Source organism: Hakea prostrata, chromosome 1 (assembly GCF_041222555.1).
Source record: "Hakea prostrata isolate BN-2017 chromosome 1, UWA_Hpros_2, whole genome shotgun sequence".
Lineage (NCBI taxonomy): Eukaryota > Viridiplantae > Streptophyta > Magnoliopsida > Proteales > Proteaceae > Hakea > Hakea prostrata.
This window is the reverse complement of record NC_142600.1, coordinates 72,375,926-72,397,462: the sequence shown is the minus strand read 5'-3', so window position 1 is coordinate 72,397,462 and position 21,537 is coordinate 72,375,926. Positions and strand designations below refer to the sequence as shown.

Genomic DNA, 21,537 nt, shown 5'->3' with positions numbered 1-21,537 from the left:
CTGTCATCCACCTTCTTCTAGTTCTTTTCGGAAGGCCATCGACCCATTGAACCCGAACCAAACCCCCCCCCCCCAAAAAAAAAAAAAAGACCAATGAACCCATTAACCCAATTGATCTCTAGTTTTTCCTTTGACTCAGAGATACTGATGTCCTTTTGAATCAGCGACCACCCAAATAAAAATAATGATGATGTTCCTTATCCTATGAATCCCAGATTTATTAGGGTGGTCAAGTTATTGAATTTTACGACGTTTCAATTGTTTCGAAAGGGTGAAGATTGAAGAACAACAGAAAGTTTTTTGAAAACATGGCAACCAATGATGGTACTACTCCTCCCATTGGCTCCAAACATTGTCCCACTCTTCATACTCTTTTGGTAAGATTTGATGGGACAAATTATTTGATTTGGCCTCGATCTTCATACTTGACTATTGTTAGAAGAGGACTTATTGGCCTTATAGGCATTACAGTCAAGCCTACAGCTGCCGGCACTTCTCAGGATAAGTGGATTTCGAATGACTTTCTCATCATGTAGTTTCTTCTAAATTCCATGAATCCAAATATTGCCAATGTATTTTTTTGCTTGATATAGCAGCCGAAATCTGGAAGGCAACAACTGAGACATATGGCTAGTTGGGGAATGATGCACAAGTTCATAAGCCGCAGAAGAAGCTTCATGAGAATACCCAAAAGGAACTAACTGTGGCCCAGTATTATGCTGAGTTACAATCTCTTTGCCAACAATTCAATCATTATGGGGATTATCACCCCCACTAATCCAGATGATGTGGCTACTTATACAAAGCATGTTGATAAGATTCAGGTATATGACTTCTTGGCTGGTTTGAATGTGGAGTATGGTCAGATGAAGGTTCAAGTATTGAGTCGTTCTCCCTTTCCTACGCTAGAACAGTCCTATGCCCTTGTTCAGTGTGAGGAAAGCCGTCGATTAGTCATGTTTCATGCTCCCATTGTGGAGAAATCAGCCCTACACTCTATCAGCACCAAATCTATTTAATCAAGGAGATTGTCAAGTGTAAGCATTGTCACAAATCATATCACCAAGGCCAACTATTGAATCTGCATAGAAAGCATGTTGATTTTGAGCAAAAGAGGGCACAAACGAGGGGCAAACAGAAGGCCAATCTTTTTGACACTGTTCTCACAGCATCTACTAGAGATATTGGTTTTTTCGAGGACAAGTTAGCTATTTTGCAATCTTCTACTATTGGTGCTGCCTCTACTAGTGCTCCTTCCACTTCCCAAATCAATTCTTATCTTGCTACACCTGGTAACACTTTTACAGGCTTCCATGTTTCTTCTATTTCTACTCCTTGAATTATTCACACAGGAGCTACAAATTTTATTACAAGTTATGCATCCTCTTTCTTATATTATTCTCCTACCTCAAGGAAAGACAAAGTTCGCATTGCTGATGGTTCTTGGTGGAAAAGGAACCATTCAGCATTCTCCCTAACTTTCTTTGTCTAAAGTATTGCATGTTCCTTCCTTCCCTAACAATATCAGTACACATGACATGAATTTTAAAATGATTTTTTTCCTTCCTACAGTGTCTTTTAGGATCTGGTCACGGGGATGGAGATTGGACGTGATAAGCTAGATAATGGACTATACCTACTGGAACTGATTGGAGGATCTCCTTCAGCTATGACTACATCTCTTCATCAGGTCCATTCAATTTTTCAAACCTTTATCCATGCCATCGTAGGCTAGATCATCCCCCCTCTAGAAACTCCGAATGAAGTATTTCCTAGTTTAGTTTCCTCTTGTAACAAAGAAGATTTTTTTTTGTAAAGCTTGCATTCTTGTGGAACATACTCGTTTTACTTACTTACCTTCTCTTAATAATAGAAAATATATTCTTTTTGTGTTGATTCATACTAATATGGGGTCCTTGCTGACGTATGTCGATTACTAACTATAGATATTTTGTCACTCTCGTTTTACTTGGATTTATCTTTTATTTTTTGATGTTTTTGCGACTTTCATGATATGATTAAAACTCAGTTCAATACAATTGTGTAGATTCTTCACAATGATAATGGCACAGAGTATATTGATGGTGAATTTTAAAGATATCTCTCTAACTTTAGTATAATACACCAAACCAGTTGTGTGATACGGCTGCCCAAAGAGGGTTGCCGAAAGGAAGAACCAACATCTATTAGAGATAGCTTGTTCTATTATGATTGCTATGAATGTTCCTAACCAATACTAGAGTGATGCTATACTCATTGCCTCTTATGTCATGAATAGGATGTCCAGTAGGATACTTAGTTTTAAGTGCCTAATGAGATTCTTCAGGGAGACTCTTCATTTGTTATTCTCCCAAAGGTTTTTGTATGTGTGTGTTATGCCAGAATCACAACCCACCAGAGTAAGTTGGCTCCCTGCAGCCTAACTGCATATTTATAGGGTATTCTACTACTCAGAAGGGGTACAAATGTCATAATCCTCCTTCCACAAAAGCCATAGTGTCCATGGATGTAATTTTTAATACGTTTTGCCCCCTACTATACACCTCTCCAAGGGGACAATCCTAAAGCAAAGGTATTCTTTTCAACTTTAGACTTTCCTACCACACACATAGACTCCCACACACCACCACACCACAACTTAAGAGTTAAAGAAGATATTCCTAACCAGGGGGAGACTTCGGCCAGTACCTGAGGACTCTAATTCTCCCCTTCTATTTCTTAACCTTGTGAGGAACCTGGTCAGGGGGAGACAACAAGCGGTACATTATTGAGGTCTTTCAAAACAAGATTGACCTGAATTAGGAGGTGCAGACTTATTAGGGGAAGAATTACAATCGACCAAAGTAGGTGGAGAAAGTTGACATGTTATCACTTCAATCTCTTGCTTCAGAATCAGATTCTACGGTTCCCCCCATGGAAGAAAATTCGACCAAAATGGTCGAAATTTCGATCGAAATGCTTGCAAAAATCCAACTCGAAACGAAATTCAGTAGTAGGCACGAAAAGTATCCATTTCGTTTCGTATCGACCTCCATTTCATTTCGTATCGACCGAAATTTCGGTCGATACGAGTCGAAATTTCGGCCCGATACCATATCAAGCCAAAACGACACTTGCGTAGGCTATAAAATACCCAAAATCGAGCTCATTTTCGACCTACCGTCAGTTTCGACTGTTTCGAGCGATATCGCCCAGGAGATTTCGACCTGATTTTGCATTTTTTGCTCATTTCTCTTGCTTTCATCCCATTCTACACCTAATTTCTAGTATTCCATTTCCTTCAAACACTTGATTTGCTCCTCCATTTGTGCATTTTCTCAAATCTTGCAAGGTGAGTAACCAACTTCCTCATTTTTTGATTTTTGTTTCATTTGTGCCTTAAATCATGTTAAATTGCTTCCAAATTTATATATGTTTACTTTAGAGTGATGATCTATGAATTTGTAGTGTCAAAATTATTTTTTGATTCTTCCTACTATTTTTTTATTTTTCTGTTATTAAAAATTATTTACTAAATTATGTATATTGTTAAAAATGTTTATGTATAGTACATGTATAAGCTTCAAATGGATTTTTGTGAGAGTTGAGACACCATATTGCTGTGATGGTGTTGAATTAATTTTTTTTCTGTTAATTATGTAATTTTACTGTATTTAATATATATTTAAATAATTAAAAAATATTTAAATATTAAAAAAATAATTAATTTCTGTTTTAAATTTAAAAATACGAGAGTATTAGTGGAAGCATGTATGCAATTTTTTTGAGCATGTTGTGGATATTTTTAAGATAGTTAGTTCTATATTTTAAAATTATTTATATATTAAAAAATACTTATATAGTTATACATTTTTTTTTATTTAAAAATAGGAGGTTATTATTAGAAGCATGTATGTCATTTTTGGAGCATATTGTGGAGCTTTTCAAGATACTTAGTGTGTGTTTCTTGTATCAGGCACTCTATTTTAAAGATGTCAGACATAGCTTGGGATCATAGGAGGCCACTGACAGCTGATAAGAGGAAAAGTGAGTGTAATTACTGCAATAAACAAATAGGAGGAGGTGGGGCCACTAGATTGAAGGTGCATCTAGCTGGTGGCAACAGGGATGTAACAGGGTGCCCAAAGGTGCCTGTAGAGGTCAAGAAGGCAATGGCCTCATATATTAGTGGTGGAAAGCAAAAGAGGAAAGAGAAGAGAACACAGAGGGATGAGTTCGAGGATGCCTGCTTAGATGACCTTCCAGATCCTGAGGGTTATGGTAGGGATGAGCCAGGAGACAGTGACCCTGATCCAGAGGCCGATCAGCTAAGGAGGGCGATGATGATGAGTAGGGAGCAACAGAGGATTGATGACATCAGGAGGCAACAGAGGGGTCTGGGTTGTGGGTCCTCTAGAGAGCCAGTAGGTATGGGAGGCATAGGTGGCTCCCAAGTCCCTATGAGGAGGTCTCAGAGTGTCAAGCAGGAGGCTCCTATCCCACGGGCCCCTACAAGGGGTCGAGCTTCCTCAGCACATCCTACAGATCCGGATCTTGAGATTCTTCGCAATGATCCGGCCCTATTTGCGAGGCCTGAGCATAAATAGAGAAAGTTGAAGCACTTATGGGGGAGTGTGAAGGAGAAAGTGGGGATGGCTTTCTCCAAATGGGCGCATTACCATAGTGTTCCAGCACATACAGCTCAGGGGCCCTACTACAGAGATATGATTGAGCAGATAGGCGGTACTGGGAGTGGTGTACGGGCCCCACTCCATATGAGATATATAATGTGTATTTGCCTAAGCATAAAGAGGACATAAATGAATACAATAAGGGATTAAAGCCCATGTAGAATCATTATGGAGTGACTCTGATGGCTGATGGTTGGACTGGTCCCACTAGACAGTCCATCATCAATTTCATGTTGAATTGTGATGGGAGGACAGTGTTCCTCAAGTCAGTAGAAGCATCCGGTGAGAAGAAGGATGCAAAATACATTTACAAATTACTGAAGCAAGTGGTGAAGGAGGTTGGAGTGGAAAATGTAGTTCAAATTGTGACTGATAATGGCTCCAACTACAAGAAAGATGGGTTGAAGATGCAAGAGAACTCCAGGTATCTAAAGTCTAAACATATAGTATTAATTTTCATTTGTAAATACATATATTTACATTACACATATACATGTACACTTTATAACTTTGTATTGATGGCTTGATGCCTTGATGGATGGACAGATATAGGCTCTTTTGGACTCCTTGTGCTGCTCACTGCATTGACTTAATGTTGAAGGAGATTGGAAAGGTCAAGCTTGTGAAGAATACGGTGGACCAAGCTCGACATGTTAGCACCTTCATATATAACCACACCTATGCATTAAGGATGATGAGGGACAAGTGTCAAGGTGAGTTAGTGAGGCCAAGCATAACCAGATTTGCTACTAATTGGATAGCACTGCAGAGCTTTGAGAGTAGGAAGACCGGCCTTAGGAGTATGTTTGCATCGGAGGAGTGGTTTAACCGGGAGGGTTCTTCATCGGTGGGAGGAAGGAGAGCTCAGTTGACTATCCTTGATGAGAGTTTCTGGCACAATGTGAGGATAATAGTGAAGATGCTTGAGCCTGTGGTGAATGTGTTGAGGATGGTAGATCAGCAAAGAAAACATACTCTAGCACACATATTTGCTGCAGTAGATAGGATGAAGCAGCAAGTTGCTCAGGTCCACCCACGCGGCAACAAGAAAGTCCTTCAAATCATCAACAGTAAATGGGAGTCTATGTTGCAGCATCCACTGCATAAGGCTGGTGAGTTGTTAAGTTGTTAAGTACTTAAGTGACTTAAGAATTTAATTTAATTTTCATTATGTTATCACACTATTAAGGCTTAAGCATTAATTATTCCCTTTTATGAGTTATGACATACTTTTTCTTACACAGCATACTATTTAAATCCCAAGTACCATTACAAGGACAATCTTGGGATGAGGCAAGATTTGATGGATGCTGTCCAAACTGTAGTGGAGAAGTTCGAACCGGATACAGCTAAACAAGCAGTCATCCTTATGGAGGTGAGATAGTGATTAAAATCATTTGATATTCAACATTCGTAGTTTTATACTAAGTCATTAACCTAGTAACTACTAACTAGTTATTGTTTTTTCTCTTTATATATTAGATAAAGGCTTTTAGGGATGCCACTGGGAGCTTCGGTCGTGTTGTGGCCGTATCGGGACGGGAAACCGCCCCTGCGAGTAAGTTCATTCATTTATTTTATTATACATTTAATTATTATATTCTATCTTTAATTTAGTTATTTAAGTATTAAAATGACTTGGAGTCTATGTTTGTTGCAGCTGAGTGGTGGTTGCAATTTGGACGTGATTCACACAACTTGAGTAGGATTGCAAGCAAAGTACTCTCCCAAACATGTTCTGCCACTGGTTGTGAGCGAAATTGGAGCACCTTCAGCCTCATTCACTCGAAGAGGCGCAACCGATTGGGTGTGAAGCGTCTAGAGGACCTTGTCTACCTACACTATAATATGAGACTGAGAGAGGATCATATTAGACAGGGGATGGACAGAGAGAGCACCAATATCGAGTTGGCCGACATATTTGAGATGGATGATGATGATAACCCAGTAGTTGACTGGATCAGGGATAGTGGAGACGGATTGCTGGATGAGGATGGAGGTCTTCCCAATAGTCAGATTGCAGAGGAGATGGGGGCTGATGTGGGGGACTTCATGACCCAGGAGGGAAGGCCACATGCAGAGCCCGCCCGTCCCTTCGTGCCACACCCTAGTGCATCCACCCAGAGTGAGGATTTGATTTTCTGGTCCGACACTGAGGATGAGGTGACTCAGGCCTCCGGCGATGACGACGATGGTGGTGATGATGATGATGGAGGGGATGAGGAGGGTGTGGGACCTCGTGATCAGGATTCAGTTGATCCTAGGGAGAGACCACCACCACCACCACCTGCTGGACCTGAGAGTCAAGGGGGGGAGGACAACCACCGAGATTCACAGGAGAGAGTCAGTTCACCCACGCGACACAGGATTCAGACCATACTGGAGCTGCATCTCGAGGCAAAAATGTTTCCTCTACATATTCGAGGAAGGGGAAGGGGAGACAGCATGGCTGGAGCACAGAGGACACGCCATCATATGGGTCCTACCGTCCATCCGATGCCGAGAGCTTGGTGGGAATGTGGGATCTATGAGATCGATGAGCATTGATGATGGTAGAGACTCCTCCACCTCCAGAGGATCCGGATGGCATAGGCCTGCAGAGTCCTCATATGATACTGTTGTGGAGAGTATTGGTTCTACCAAGTCGACTTATGGTTATGGTCCTTATGGTTATGGACCATATGGTGTCCCTCCTGGCTATCCGATTCAGGGTCAGGCCAGTCAGCCACGACTGGAGCCTTATGGTTATGGAGCGGCCTATGGAGCTTATGGTGTCCCTCCCACTGTCGATTATCGGAGTCAGCCACTGCGACCTTATCAGTATCCTTATCCTTCTCCTAGTCCTGAGAGCCAGGGGCAGGGTGGTCTTTCATTTGTTGAGCAGATCTTCCACACTATTCCACAGCCACAAGGCCCACCACCACCAGTTCCTTTGGAGATTCACAACTTCCCACCGTTAGGGAATCTTATGCATGTGGATGAGGCCACATACAGAGGTGCAGTTTTTGACTATGTCCAAAACTATATGGGGCGGGGGCAAACATCATGGGAGTTATATTGTCATTTGTATGGGGTGCAGACGGAAGAGGGAGACCTTGAGGCTTGAATAGAATAGGCTTGTAAGTTGTAACTTGTAACTTGTAAGTAATAACAATACAGCTTCTTCTCTGATTCATGTACTATATACTAGGAATGTTGGATGAATGGATGTTACATTTTCAGTAGTTTTTTAGTAAACTAGTAGTTATTATAGTGTTTATTATGCTTGAAATAGCTAGTATGCAAAAATCCAAATCAATTTGAGTGCATTTGAGGCTCGAAATTGAGTTTTCAAAAATCAGGAAAAAAGTATCTAGTTCGGTCGAAATTTCAACCGAAACCTCGAAATTTCGAAATTTCGACCTTTTCCAAGGTCGAAATGTTCATTTCGATCGAATTTTTTACCTTGGTTCCCCCTAAAGTATCTTCTTCCGATCTTCCTATTGCTATTAGAAAAGGAGTTAGATCTTGTACTTAGCATCTCATGGCTAATTATGTTTCTTATGACCCTTTGTTTAACTCCTACCGTGCTTTTATATCTTATTTATCATCTGTTTCTATTCCTAAGAGTTTGCAAAAAGCCTATGCTAATAAAAGATGGAAGGTAGCTATGGCAGAGGAAATGCAGCAATAAAGAAAAATGACATTTGGGAGCTGGTTGCACTTCCTCCAGGGAAAAAACCGTGGGCAGTGAGTATTTGTGGTTAAACAGAATATGGATAAATCGGGCTATATAAATCGGGCAATAGGTTGAAGGCTAGACTTATTGCAAAAGGGTTTACCAAGACCAATGGGATTGATTATCAAGAAACTTTTGTCTTTGTTGCAAAATTGAACACTATCAAAGTTCTGTTGTCTATCGTTGTGAACAAGGACTGGAACTTGCACCAACTAGATGTAAAAAATGACTTCTTACATGGGGAGCTAGAGGAAGAAGTCTACATGGAGATCACACATAGTTTCTCTGATAACAATACTGCAGGAAAAGTTTGTCTATAAAAAGGTCAATTTATGGGTTGAAATAGTCTCCTAGATGTTGGTATGGATGGCTCCAGAAGGCAGGGACCTCTATTGGGTACAAGCAAAGCAATGTTGCTCATACACTGTTTATCAAGAAGTCAAGTACCAAGATTACTCTTTTCATTGTTTACGTGGACAATGAATGACGGTGAGGAATACAAAGGCTGAAGGACTTTTTGGCAAAGAGTTTTAGATTAAAGATCTATGGAAGCTACAGCACTTCCTAGGAATTGAGGTGGCTAGATCAAAGAAGGGTATATACCTATGCCAGAGGAATTATGTTCTAGATTTATTATCTGAAATGGGAATGTTGGGGTGTAAAGCAGTTGATAACCCTACTGAGGCTGGAGCTAAATTCAAAGAGAAAGCAAGAGAACCAATGGACAAAAGAAGATATTAAAGGCTGGTAGGGAAGCTTATCTAGTTGCCTTACACCAGGCCTAACATTGCTTATGTTGTGGGGCTGGTGAGCCAATTCATGCATGATCAATATTCAGCTCATATGAAAGCTATTACCAGAATATTGCGATTTTTGAAGGGAACTCCTGAAAAACAAATATATTTGTCAACTACTAAAAATCTCAAGGTAGAAGCATATATTGATGCAAATTGGGCTGGGTCTTCTGATCAAAAGTCAATTTCAGGTTATTGTACCTTTGTTGGAGGCAATCTAGATACTTGGAGGAGTAAGAAACAGAATGTAGTAGCTTTATCCAATACATAAGCTAAATATAAAGCTATGGCTTATCTAGTCTGTGAGCTAATGTGGCTGAAAGGTATACTAGAAGATATTGGAGTTCAAGTTCCAAGCCCTATGATGATGTATTGTGACAACAAGGCTACCATTAGTATTGCCAATAATCCTATGCAATATGATAGAACTAAGCACATTGAAATTGATAGATTTTTTTGCCAAGGAAAGCTCGAACAAGGGTTGATTTGTATGTTTTTTGTGAGGTCTGGAGACTAAGTGGCTGATATTTTAACTAAGGGTTTGAAGGAAGGAGATTTCATTCCTATTATAGGCAAGTTGGGCATGACTAACATCTATGCCTCAACTTGAGGGGGAGTGCTGGTTGGTTCAATGCTATTAGGAGTTTGGTTTATTTATTTACTAGTTTGTTATTTCTTGTTGCCCAAGGAAGAATATTTTATGTAATAGTGTTCTTTTCACTTCATCATAAATAAAGGGTTTGGGATCACACTCATTTATTTAAGTCATTCTACCACAATCGACTTTCTCAACGGGATCACACTCATTTATTCAAGTCATTCTACCACAATCGACTTTCTCAACATGTTCAGTCTATGTTATAATGGTGGTTATTGTTGCATCAAGGTACATGGCCCTGTGTACCATGGGGGTAAACTGGGTCATGTATGCTTTCTCTAAGTGTCCCTTTTCTTACTTTAACCTTTGCAGGCTAGGTTCAATAATCTCAGTTGATAGCTTTCCATATTTTGTAATATTCTATGATTCTAACCCACTCTATTTATAAAGTGCATGGGAGAGAGTTGCTGCATCTTGCACAACTCTCCCTCCTCTTCTCTTCTTCTTCTTCATCTCCTCTCTTCTCTGGTTCTGGTTTCACAATAGTGCTCTCAATTACAGTTGCAATGCAAGTCTTTTATGGAAAAATAACAAGCACTTCTATTCCAACTATAAAACTGAAATAGCAACTTGCAACTCAATCTCTATCTAACTCCCACATATTCAACCTAAAACAAATGAAAGACACAAATATATAATTAAGATACTTCCAACCCTTGTTGGACAGAACCCCAGGATAGACAAGTTCCTTCTGAATATGGATCTGCAAAGTCTATCATGCGGTCAATCAGTCAAGTGATACGGCATCAATTAAGCGAGGACTGTAAGGCGCAATACCCAGGGAAATCTATCTATCCATCCAACATAGATTAGTGATCAATGATAAAGGCTTCTCTCTAGAGGACCACAAGGAAGGGGAGCAAACCCTATTTTCCCCAGGATGAGACAGTGGAGCTTAAATAGGGTTGCCTGAAATTCATCTACAGTGAAAATGGCACAATGAAGGGGATACACACTAACAGAATTAGGAACAAGACATCAGCATCTATTAAGAAGGTTGCCAAAGGTGTCCTAAAAGAAACAAAGGGAAGACACCATCCCACTAGGGAGAAAAGGTAACAATGGTTCAAGCAGCCACAAAGACTCAAATAGATAGCTCAAGACTTGGAAAAGGTTCAAGGATGTAGAGGATTTAATGAGGCATAAAGAAATGAAGCTAAGAAGATTGTGGAAAACCAAAGGCAAAGAAGTATAAATTTCTATTGCCACCTAAATACAAAGGAAGGTGAAAATATTACCTGTAATATAGCTAAAATGAGGGAAAAGAAGACAAGAGAGAGACACTGCAAAGTGTTAGATATTTAGGGTCAACCACAGGTAGAGAAGGTGGTACAGAGTATGATGTTTCACAAGAATTAAACTAGGGGATGAAATAGACAGGTGCATCCTGAGTGCTTCATGATCGTCAGATCTCTTAAGAACTTAAAAGGAAAATTATATCAGACAATTGTGCAACCTGCTATGATGTACAGGACAGAATGTTGGGCACTTAGAAAATGCGGTATAGAGAAACTAATTGCAGTGGAGATGAGGACATAAAGATGGATGTGCAGGTAAACCTACGAAATATAAAGTAAAAAATGACCATATCAGAGATGAGTACAGAATTTCATTAAAGTCAATGATAAGCTTAAGAAAAGTTGTTTGAGAAAGAATTGTCATGTTCAAAAGAGGCCTTGGAATGCCTCAGTATGGAAGAATGAGATAATTCAGATTGAAAGGACTAAAAGAGGTAGGGGCACGAGGCTGACTTATTGAGTTGAAATTTTTTCTGTGCTCCTTCTGTTGTACCTATATTGTTATTTTCTTAGGTTTTGAATGGATCCATGAGGCTGACCCATTGAGTTGAATTTTTATTTTTTTTTCCCTTTTCCAAAAGAAGGGGGGGATACAACAATATATTTGATGTGCCTTTCGAGTTATTTTACTAATCGATTCATTCAAGATAGTACCATTTGAATGCCCATTTGAATGCCACACTAGGCAATTCACTATTTCACAAAATTTTAAATTTGCTTCCCCCAAAAAAAAAAAAGTGCAACACTAAACAATTGAAAGGTAAGGCAATGTGCAACAGAAATGAGGAAAATAAAAATCATGAGACAACAACTAGTAGTAAGTTAATTTTCAGCATATGAACATGCTATACTGCATACCAACTAACTTATTTATCTTACAGAAGATACTCCATTCCAAATTTGTATATCATAGCATATGGAACCAATGAATAAAAGGAAATATTTTACAATATTAGTTCCCATGGTTAACTTTCATCTAGCAAATGAAAATTACCAATTAACCATATTTGCTACATGCATAACAGGATGGTATTATCTCCAAAATGCAACGAATTTTCCAAATTTCAAATTAGTACCATAGGAAGATGCTTCCTAATTTATGGGTGAAGAAAGGAAGTCGACAATATAAGTGCAATTGCAGTAATATTATCCAAGACTCTTTACCAACCTAGATCTGAATGAGACATAAATCATTTTGCAGTCACAACATTGACCCAGATTGAGGATTCTAGGCTTGATCATTTCAGCTTCATTGGATAAGACTATTGCCCAACCTAGATCTGAATGAGACATAAATCATGTTGCAGTCACAACATTGACCCAGATTGAGGATTCTAGGGTTGATCATTTCAGCTTCATTGGATCAAAAACCCTCACCCTTACACAAACCCAATTTTTCTTATCAACACAATACTGCAGCTTTCATATTGGCAGTCCAAGCAAGGCAGCAATACACCAGGATCCTCTAAAAAAAACCAATGATGGTTATTTACAGCCAAGGCGTAAAGCTTATGTGGGAAGGTTCGGGGAAGGTTAGGGAGGATCTATTTGAGGTGTGACTTTAGGGATTTCATTAGGACCTTGTGTCTAGCCTACTTTCATCCTCTGAGGAGCTTCTTTTACTTTGGACATCATAATTCTTCGTATATATATTCTGAAATTGGTGCCATGGTAAATAGTGTAATCTTCCAAGTCACAGATACCTGAAGCATTTTCATCTAGTAGGCTAGAGAAATAAACTTCCCATCTCTTCTTGACGTCCTCATCACATACTAGTACTTTATCATCTTCACTTTTATTACATCTTACATGGTCGAGATCCCTACCCTTTCTCTCCCTTACTTTAGCAATCTTAAAAATAGTTTTATTCCCTTCCTCTATACCTAGCTTATTATATAGATTTTCATATTTCTTCTCCCTTGCTTTTCTCACAACTCTCTTGCTTCATTTCTAGCCAACCTATAATTCTTTAGCTCCTCTACATTCTTAGTCCTTTGCCATGTCTTAAAACTAATTTTATTATTCTTAATGGCTGCTTCAACTTCACCATCCACCAGTAAATGTCTCTATAGGATTGGTGTTTCCCTTTCGATTCACTGATAACAGTATTAGCCACCCTCCTCTAATTCTTCCATTCTCTCATCCATCCTCGTACTCATCATACCCCTAGGATCAAACATGCTCTAACACCAATTTGATAAACTCCCTTTCACACTCGGCAGTAGAGAATTGAAATTAAAATAAATGCAGCAAAAGAAAAGTCTGTATTACCTAGAGTCCAGGGACACCCAGCAGTATCATACCTAAACCTCAATGTTCTTCCTTGATCCTGGTACCCCCTCAGCCCCAACCCCAAATCAGCGTCCCCAATCTACCAAAACCGAATTGCATAACTGCCCCTGCAGTAGCCCTCCGCCTGTTTTTTATTTCCATTATTCTGCTGTGTTATTGCACTTATTCAGTTGCTGGCTTAACCACCCAGCAGGCCTCCCACAAGCATAGACTCATAGCACTAGAAGCTCATCAAACTCACCTTTTTACACAACATACTAGCAGTTTATAGTGAGGACTTCAACCAATGTGGAAAATATTAGCGAAAAGACCATGAGCCTCAGTAACCCCTTACCTAGACTGATTCTAACTCATAGTAGTACACCAGCAGTTCAAAATCAGAAACAGGCGGAAAACCCAGAAAGCCTCCTATTGTGCAACCAAAGTTACCTGTTTTACCACAGTAGGTAATTCTTGAGCTCTAGCTGGGACCTCATTGTTTGCAACTGCATAATCAATACCTCTGTATTCATCAAAAGAGATTCTGTTAACAGCAAAGAAAACAAAGCAACATCTAAAACTCACTAACACATCAAGATCAGTTTAGACAAGACTACTTTGAGCAGTGGTATATATAATTAGTGGCTACATAACAACTCAAATGGATTCATGATTACCTAAAAAATTATGCCTGATAATAAACCAGGAGCAAAGTCAATTTACTTGTTAGAGTGTGTGTTGGGCGGTGAAGCTCCATAGTCCTCCATGGAGCAGTGTGTCACAGGATTATGTCTATTAGCTTAGTTTAATTAACAATAACACTTGTGATGTCATTGGTATGGACATTATTAAATTATTTACTCATAATAATTCTGTTTTTTAATTTGCATAATGTTATATAGGTCCTAGTTTGAAGAGGAATTTGATATCTATTAGTTGTTTGGGTGAATGTTAATGTTAGGGTTGCTAGGGTTATACTTACCGTTTGTAAGGGTTCTCATGCTCATCTTAAGGGCAATAATAAATCTGGTTTGTATGTATTAGATGGTAGAATATGTGTGCCAAATACTTTTTATGTTTCTTATGCTCCCAATAATTGTGATGTACAACTGTGTGGCATGCTAGGTTAGGCAAATTACAAACCAGGGCCTGCAAGCTTTGAGAAAACAAGGTCACTTTGGTAATGGTAAAGTAGGTAACCTAGGGTTTTGTGAGTGATGTGCTATGGGAAAACAACATAGGCGTAGTGTTGGCAAGGTGTTAACACCTCACTTGCACCACTTGATTACGTCCATGCTGATTCATCAGGACCTGCAGAAGTTAGGTGGCGGAAAATTCTTATTTCTTTTCTTTAGTAGATGATATTTCTAGGAAAACAAGGATCTATTTATTCGTTGATCCCTCCTTCCTCGATTCTCTTCACTCCATTCCTTCCTCGGAGGAAATCATCTTTGTCATCCGCTCCCATAAATCTATGTGAGCCCCTGACCGTGATGGATTTAGTATGGGTTTCTTCCTTGCTGATTGGGATTTCATTGAGAATGACCTTGTTCATGCTATTCGAAGCTTCTTTCTTAATCCGTCCCAACTTGTCTCCATTAACCAAACTTTCATTTGCCTCATCCCCAAAAAGCCTGGAGCCCTCCTCTCTCTCAAATTTTCGCCCCATCTCCCTCTATAATCTTCTCAATAAATTCATCTCCAAAATCCTTGCAATCAAATCAAGCTTGTCTTGCCTTCCCTTGTGAGCCCCAATCACTCAACCTTTATTTCCGGCCGTAGTATCTTTGACAATATTCTCCTCTGTGCAGAAATTGTAAGAGATTTCGATGGTTCTTCCCATTCCCCGGCCGCCCTCCTAAAGGTTGACCTTTATAAAGCTTTCGACTCCATCCACTGGGATTTTATCAACGAGGTTCTCTCCACCATGGGATTCCCGCCGTCTTTTGTCTACTGGATTGAAATTTGCATCTCTTCTCCCCATTATTCCATTATCACGAATGGCTACCCTACTAGCTATTTCCCTTCCCGAGTAAGAATCCGTCAAGGATGCTCACTCTCTCCCTATCTCTTCACCCTGGCTCTAGAAGTCCTATCTCGTCTCCTCCAAACCAAAACTGATCAACTTTTCATTTCTCCCATCCCCAAGTGTAAAGCCCTCAAGCTCACCCACCTTGCTTTCGCTAATGATCTCATGATCTTCTCTAAAGTTGACCACACCTCTATCTCCACTATTCTCTCCACCCTCTCCTTCTTTGAATTCCTATCTGACCTGAAAGTCAACCTTGAGAAATCCACTATCTTTCTCTCGGGCATCTCCGACTCTACCCGTTCCTCCCTTTTACAGCTTTCTGGTTTCAATCTTGGCTCCTTCCCCATGACCTACCTTGGACTCCCCCTTATCCCTGGTAGGCTCACTCATCACCATTGCTCCTCTATGCTTGACCACATTCGGAAAAAACTCCAACTTTGGAAAGGTAAGCTCCTCTCCTTTGTTGGTCATGTGGTTCTCATTCGCTCCATCCTCCAATCTTCCTATCTCTATTGGTGTGGTATCTTCCCTCTCCCTAAATCTACCAACCATACCATTGAATCCCTCTTCTCTGCTTTTCTCTGGAAGGGCCAAGAAACCTCTCGTTTTCTCCACCCCTATCAGTTGGGCTGCCACCTGTCGGCGTAAAACTGAAGGAGGTCTTAGTATCCGTAGGATTTATGATGTGAATTTGGCATGTCTCCTCAAACTCATCAGGAAAATTGCCTCTAAGCATGACTCCATTCAGATCTCCCAGGTCTACTCATATCTCCTCAAAGAAGACTCCATCTTGATTGTCCCAGTCCTTCCCACCTCATCCTGGATCTAGAAAAAGCTCTTAACTCTGTAGCCTCACGCCCTTTCTACAATCTCTCTCCAAATCTCCTTTGGATCCTCAACTTCCTTCTGGCTTGATCCCTGGCATCCGATGGGTATTTTGTTCTCTTTTGTTGGTCCCCGAGCTGTTTATGACTCCCGCATTCCAAAAGCTATCCCTCTCTCCTCTTTCATCTCTAATGGTTCTTGGTCCCCTCCTCCCATCCTAGTCTCACACAAGTTTGGAACTCCCTTCCCCCCCTTTCATTCGCTACTTCAGACACCACTATATGGTCCCCATCCCCAACTAATACCTTCACCACCACCTCTGCTTGGAACCTCCTTAGATCCACCTCCCCCCTGTCCCTTGGGCACCTCTAGTTTGGTTCAAAAGCCACATCCCCCGACACTCCCTCACCCTTTGAAGATCCCTCAACCTAGCCCTCCCTACACAATCTTTCCACATCAATCACCACATCCTTGCCAATCCAAGTCATATCCTCTGTTGGAACAGTGTTGAGGACCTTGACCACCTCTTCTTCTCCTACCCCTTCTCCAGATATATGGAGTTTAGCCCTTGTTTCTATTTGGCCTAGATTGAGACATTCTTATGGTTTTGCTTAAAATTGGAACTGGATCCTAAGAACTTTCTTTGGCTCCTCGATTTGCGACCAAGTGGGTAAGCTCATCTTTGCTACTATTGTTCATCACTTGTGGTGGGAGCGCAACATGAGAAGATGGACTTCCAAATCTCAATCCTGAACTTGATTTGAAATGCCATCTATTTTAATGTTTTTTCTAGCCTCTCTACTATCCCCCACCCCCTACTTCTGACTCTCCAAGGAATTGTTAGTTCCTAGAGTCTTAGATCCTCTCTCTAGTTGCCCTCTTGACTGCTTGCTAGCCCCCCCCCCCTTTTTTATTCCCTCTTTGTATTTCACTTTGGTTTCTGTTCTTTAATATCATTTTTTATTCATCCAAAAAAAAAGATGAGACATTTGAGTAGATTACTTTGGTCGAAAATAAGAGTGAACAATCTGTTAAGGTTTTAGGACTGATAATGGGTTGGAGTTTGTTAATGAACTCTTTACTAATTATTGTAAGCTCAAGGGAATAGAGAGACATGGGACTATAAAGGCCACATACAACAAAATGGGATAGCTGAGAAAATGAATAGGACCAATCTAAACAAGACTAGGTGTATGCTTATAAGTTCAAGGGTTCCAAAACATTTTTGAAGTGATGCAGTCACTATTGCCATTTATCTAATTAATAGATACCCTGCAATCACACTTAACCTCAAATTACTTGAAGAAGTTTGGTAAGGGAGACCCCTAATCTTATGAATCTTAGGATATCTGAGTGTGAGGCCTACATACATCAAAACATAGGCAAATTAGACCCTAGAAGCAGAAAATGTATTTTTATAGTCTATCCTGATGGAGTAAAAGGTTATAAATTATGGGACAGGTCTATTCCAGGTGCTAAGACCTTAGTGAGCAGTGATGTGGTATTAAGAGAGAATGCCTTTGCTTGTTTAAGCACTAATAATACCAATTTGCCATTAGCAGAACAACGGATGACTTATTTTCCTCAGTTTGAATTAGGTCAAGAAGCTGCGCCTACTGGGATGTCATTGTTCAAAATGAGGATGTTTTAGAACCTAAAATTACATCTACACCCCCTGTTCATACTCTAGTAAATTATGTTAGTAATGATTTGGTAGGTCAAAGGAGTGGCAGTGAGTCCATAGGTGCTGAAACTAAAATTCAGACCTTGCAAAATTATCAATTAGCTACGGATAGCGTTACAAGAAAGATTGAGCCACCTAGAAGCTATATGGCTAACCTTGCTGCTGCAGGAGAAGAAACAGCTTGGAATTTGGGTTTTTTGAACAAAGAACCTATGACGAGGCCATGAATTCTAAAGATAAAAAACCATGGTTGAAAGCAACAAATGAGGAAATGTAGTCAATAAATAAAGACTTGGGTAATTGTAGATAAACCTAAAAATCAGAAATTGTTACCTTGTAAGTGGATTTATAAAATTAAAGATGATGGATCTAGCAAGAGGTATACGGCTAGGTTAGCAGCTAAAGGGGTTGTACAAAGAGAAGGAGTGGATCTTAATGAAATTTTTTCACCCGTAATTAAGTATGAGACAATAAGATTGTTGTTGTCCTTAGTTGTTCAGTTTGATATGTTTTTGGAACAATGATATTAAAACTCCATTTCTTCATGGTGACTTGGAAGAAAAAAATTTATAAACAAAAACCTGTTGGTTTCATAGCTACTGGTGACGAGAATAAAGTTTGTTTGTTAAAGAAATCTTTATATGGACTAAAACAGGCCCCTAGGTAGTGGAACAAGAAGTCTAATTCTATTATAAATAGTATAGGATTTCAAAGAAGTGATTATGATAGCTGCTTGTATTTTCTTAATACCAGTTCTGCTCATTTGTATTTGCTGCTATATGTAGATGATATATTGATTGCATCTTCTAATTCTTGTGTAATTGCTAAAATTCAGGATAAGCTCATAATTGAACTTGAAATGAAATATGTAGGACCTGCTAAGAAGATTTTGCATATTGATATCCATAGAAAATAAGGGAGAGGGAACCATTCATAAACTTTAAGATGCTTGATTATAAGTCAGTTAAAGTCCCATTAGCTGCGCATTTAACTTTTCAAGAGACCATAAGTCCAAAGAATGACATTGAAATGGCTAAAATGTCTAAGGTTCCTTACTCTAATATGATTGGCTCTATTATGTATTTGATGATATGTATTAGGCCTAATATTGCACATGTTGTGAGTATACATGGTAGGTTCACGGCTAATCCTGGTAAAGAACATTCGTTGGGCTTGAAATGAATGTTAAGATATTCAAAAGTAATTGTTAATAAACGTGATATTCAAAAAACAAGGGAGTTTGTGTTTAGAGGGACATTCTGTTTCACATTTTACTAATAATAAGTACAATGGAAATCATTCTCTGCTTGTTATTTCCTGTTGTTTGGTAATTGTATTAGTTGGAAAGTCCAACAACAATCTGTTGTTGCTTTCTCAACTACAGAGGCTTAATACATTGCTGCCACTGAGTATGTTAACGAAGCTATTTGGTTGAAGGGTTTACTTAGTGAGTTGCATATTCTTAAAAACAAACCTGTTGTTTACATTGATAATCAAAGTGCAATCTTCTTGTGTAAAAATTCTGTATGCCATGATAGGTTTAAGCATGTTGATGTTAAATATTTCTTTATAAGGGTCAAAGTGGTTGAAGGTGTTTTTGTTGATTGAGAAAGTTCCTACTAAACATTACCCTGCTAATTGTGGTGCTAAAGTGTTGCCATTTGCTAAATCTGAACACTATTTGAATCATTTCAGACTTGAATGAATGGTTCATTTAATTCTTCGTGTTCAGGTGTATTTTTGTTTGGTATATATTTTCTAGTAAATATTTGTTTGTTCCTTGTTCTTGTTGTTGCTGTCTTTGTTTTGCTTTTGTTTTGCAGGTAATTTGAGCAATGATGCACTACCGGAGCAGGTTTTTGACATTACATATTTAAGGGTAGATTTGTTAAAGGGTTGATCTGTAATTTCCCTTTTCATTTGGTTTGTTTAATTGGCCGGATTGGTTTATTTGGTGTCTCTGGTTTGTGCATCATATTGAACCAGCACTACTTAATTTATGCTGAACCTGAGTATGAATACTCATTTTAGAGCCGATGAAACGCAATGAATTTTGGTTCCTCCTTCGCTGGTTTTAAGGTTTTTCTCCTCTCTTCTTCTCTGTGATGTATTACAGGGGTTAATGGCTGTAATCTTGATTATGTGGTTAGGGTCTTGAGTTCTCTTGTATGAGTTCTATGATATTCATAGGTTTTTGAACGTTTTGGTGTAAAGATTACCGAGCTTCGGAGACGTTGGTCTGTGATCAAGTTCTTGATGTTCTACATCTCTTCTATTCTATCTTTTGCTGCCATTTCTGCTCTTGTTAGAAACCAACAAAATGAAAATCAATCTCTGCAAGCTACCAACCTTCCATCAAGCGACAAAGCTAAGATAGAACTTCTTATACAAAAATCCTTCACACGCGCAGAATTAACGGGAAAAAAAGAAGGAAAAAAACTCAAGTCCAATACAAATTCAAAATGCAAGTAATCGATGTCCTAAGGTTTTATAGTTTATTGAAATAGCCGCAGTCCCAGATCCCAACCTCCGTTTAAGTAACAGAATTGGAAGAATAAATGAAATTTGCAGCACGGAGAGGGTTTATGATGATAGAAAACCTGGCTAATGCGAGGCAAAGATTGACGAACTCTTTGGGATCTGTCCGATGCCCAGCCATGTGCGAGGTTAACCGCGTAGCTACGGCCGCGACGCGAAACGAGTTCGCCATAGACATTTGCGATGTTTGTTGAACTTGACCTGCACCAGCAACACCTCCGCCGGGGACTGACTCCGGCTGCCGCTGAGTAATAGCTCCGGCCATTCACGAACCTCTCTGCCTCACTCGAGATGAGTGACCAGTGCCTAGTAGCCTTCGCCTTCGCGCTCTTCTTCGATTCCTCGAAATTTGCAGGTTTTGCAGGTGATCCCTCGAAATGAACGCTGTAAAAATAAGTAAATAAATCATTCAATAGGAACGAGTAACGTCAAATCTGGCAATTTAACTGTACCGCCTTCGTGGGTAATTTCTTTCTTTTTTTTTTCTTTTTTTTTCTCTCTCTCTCTCTTGGGATTAAACGCAAATATTAAACTTTTTTGGTAAAGATCTTTAATTAGAATGTTGTGATAATGAATAGCTAGTTCATTCTCTTTGGGATGTGAATGAACCATGCTTATTTAGTTGATTGTGTTTGAGTTTAACCAAATATGTTCTATAGCTCAGCAAACTAAACGTGCCAAGCTTTCGCGAAGGAAGAATATAGAGCATATCTAAGAAGACCATCCCTAATTTGCTTTGAAATGTAGAGTTATATCGGTTAGGAAAAAGCATTGGGGATTCGAAATCCCAAAGATCTTCACATATTTATAGTTAACGTTTTTGCATTAATTAATAAATTTAGTTTTGTTGAATTCAATCTTAGTGACTTAGCATTTTAGTTTCTCATCATTCGACCCCGTACTTTCTGTTTCCTATATTAATATATGATTTTGTTTTTGATTGGTTAGCGACAACGACGAGAAGGTGGAGGAGCACCAAGGGTTTGGAAATTTGAGGATTGGGTCGGGTTAAAGTCAAGGACTTGTTTTGTAAATTCTAAAACTTTTAA

General features: G+C 39.3%; 1 protein-coding gene across 1 annotated transcript in view; it reads right to left on the bottom strand.

Annotated features, from left to right (window-relative positions):
* LOC149029851 (uncharacterized) overlaps positions 1–20,869 on the bottom strand; it is a 76,751-nt gene extending 55,882 nt beyond the window's left edge. The window contains exons 1-2 of the mRNA XM_089142193.1: positions 20,551–20,869; positions 13,860–13,932 (exon numbers count right to left, since the gene is read on the bottom strand). Of these exons, the coding sequence (XP_088998319.1) occupies positions 13,860–13,932; positions 20,551–20,753 (276 nt within the window). The 5' untranslated portion in view covers positions 20,754–20,869. The remainder of the gene's footprint in view (positions 1–13,859; positions 13,933–20,550) is intronic.
* Positions 20,870–21,537: the final 668 nt, after the last annotated feature.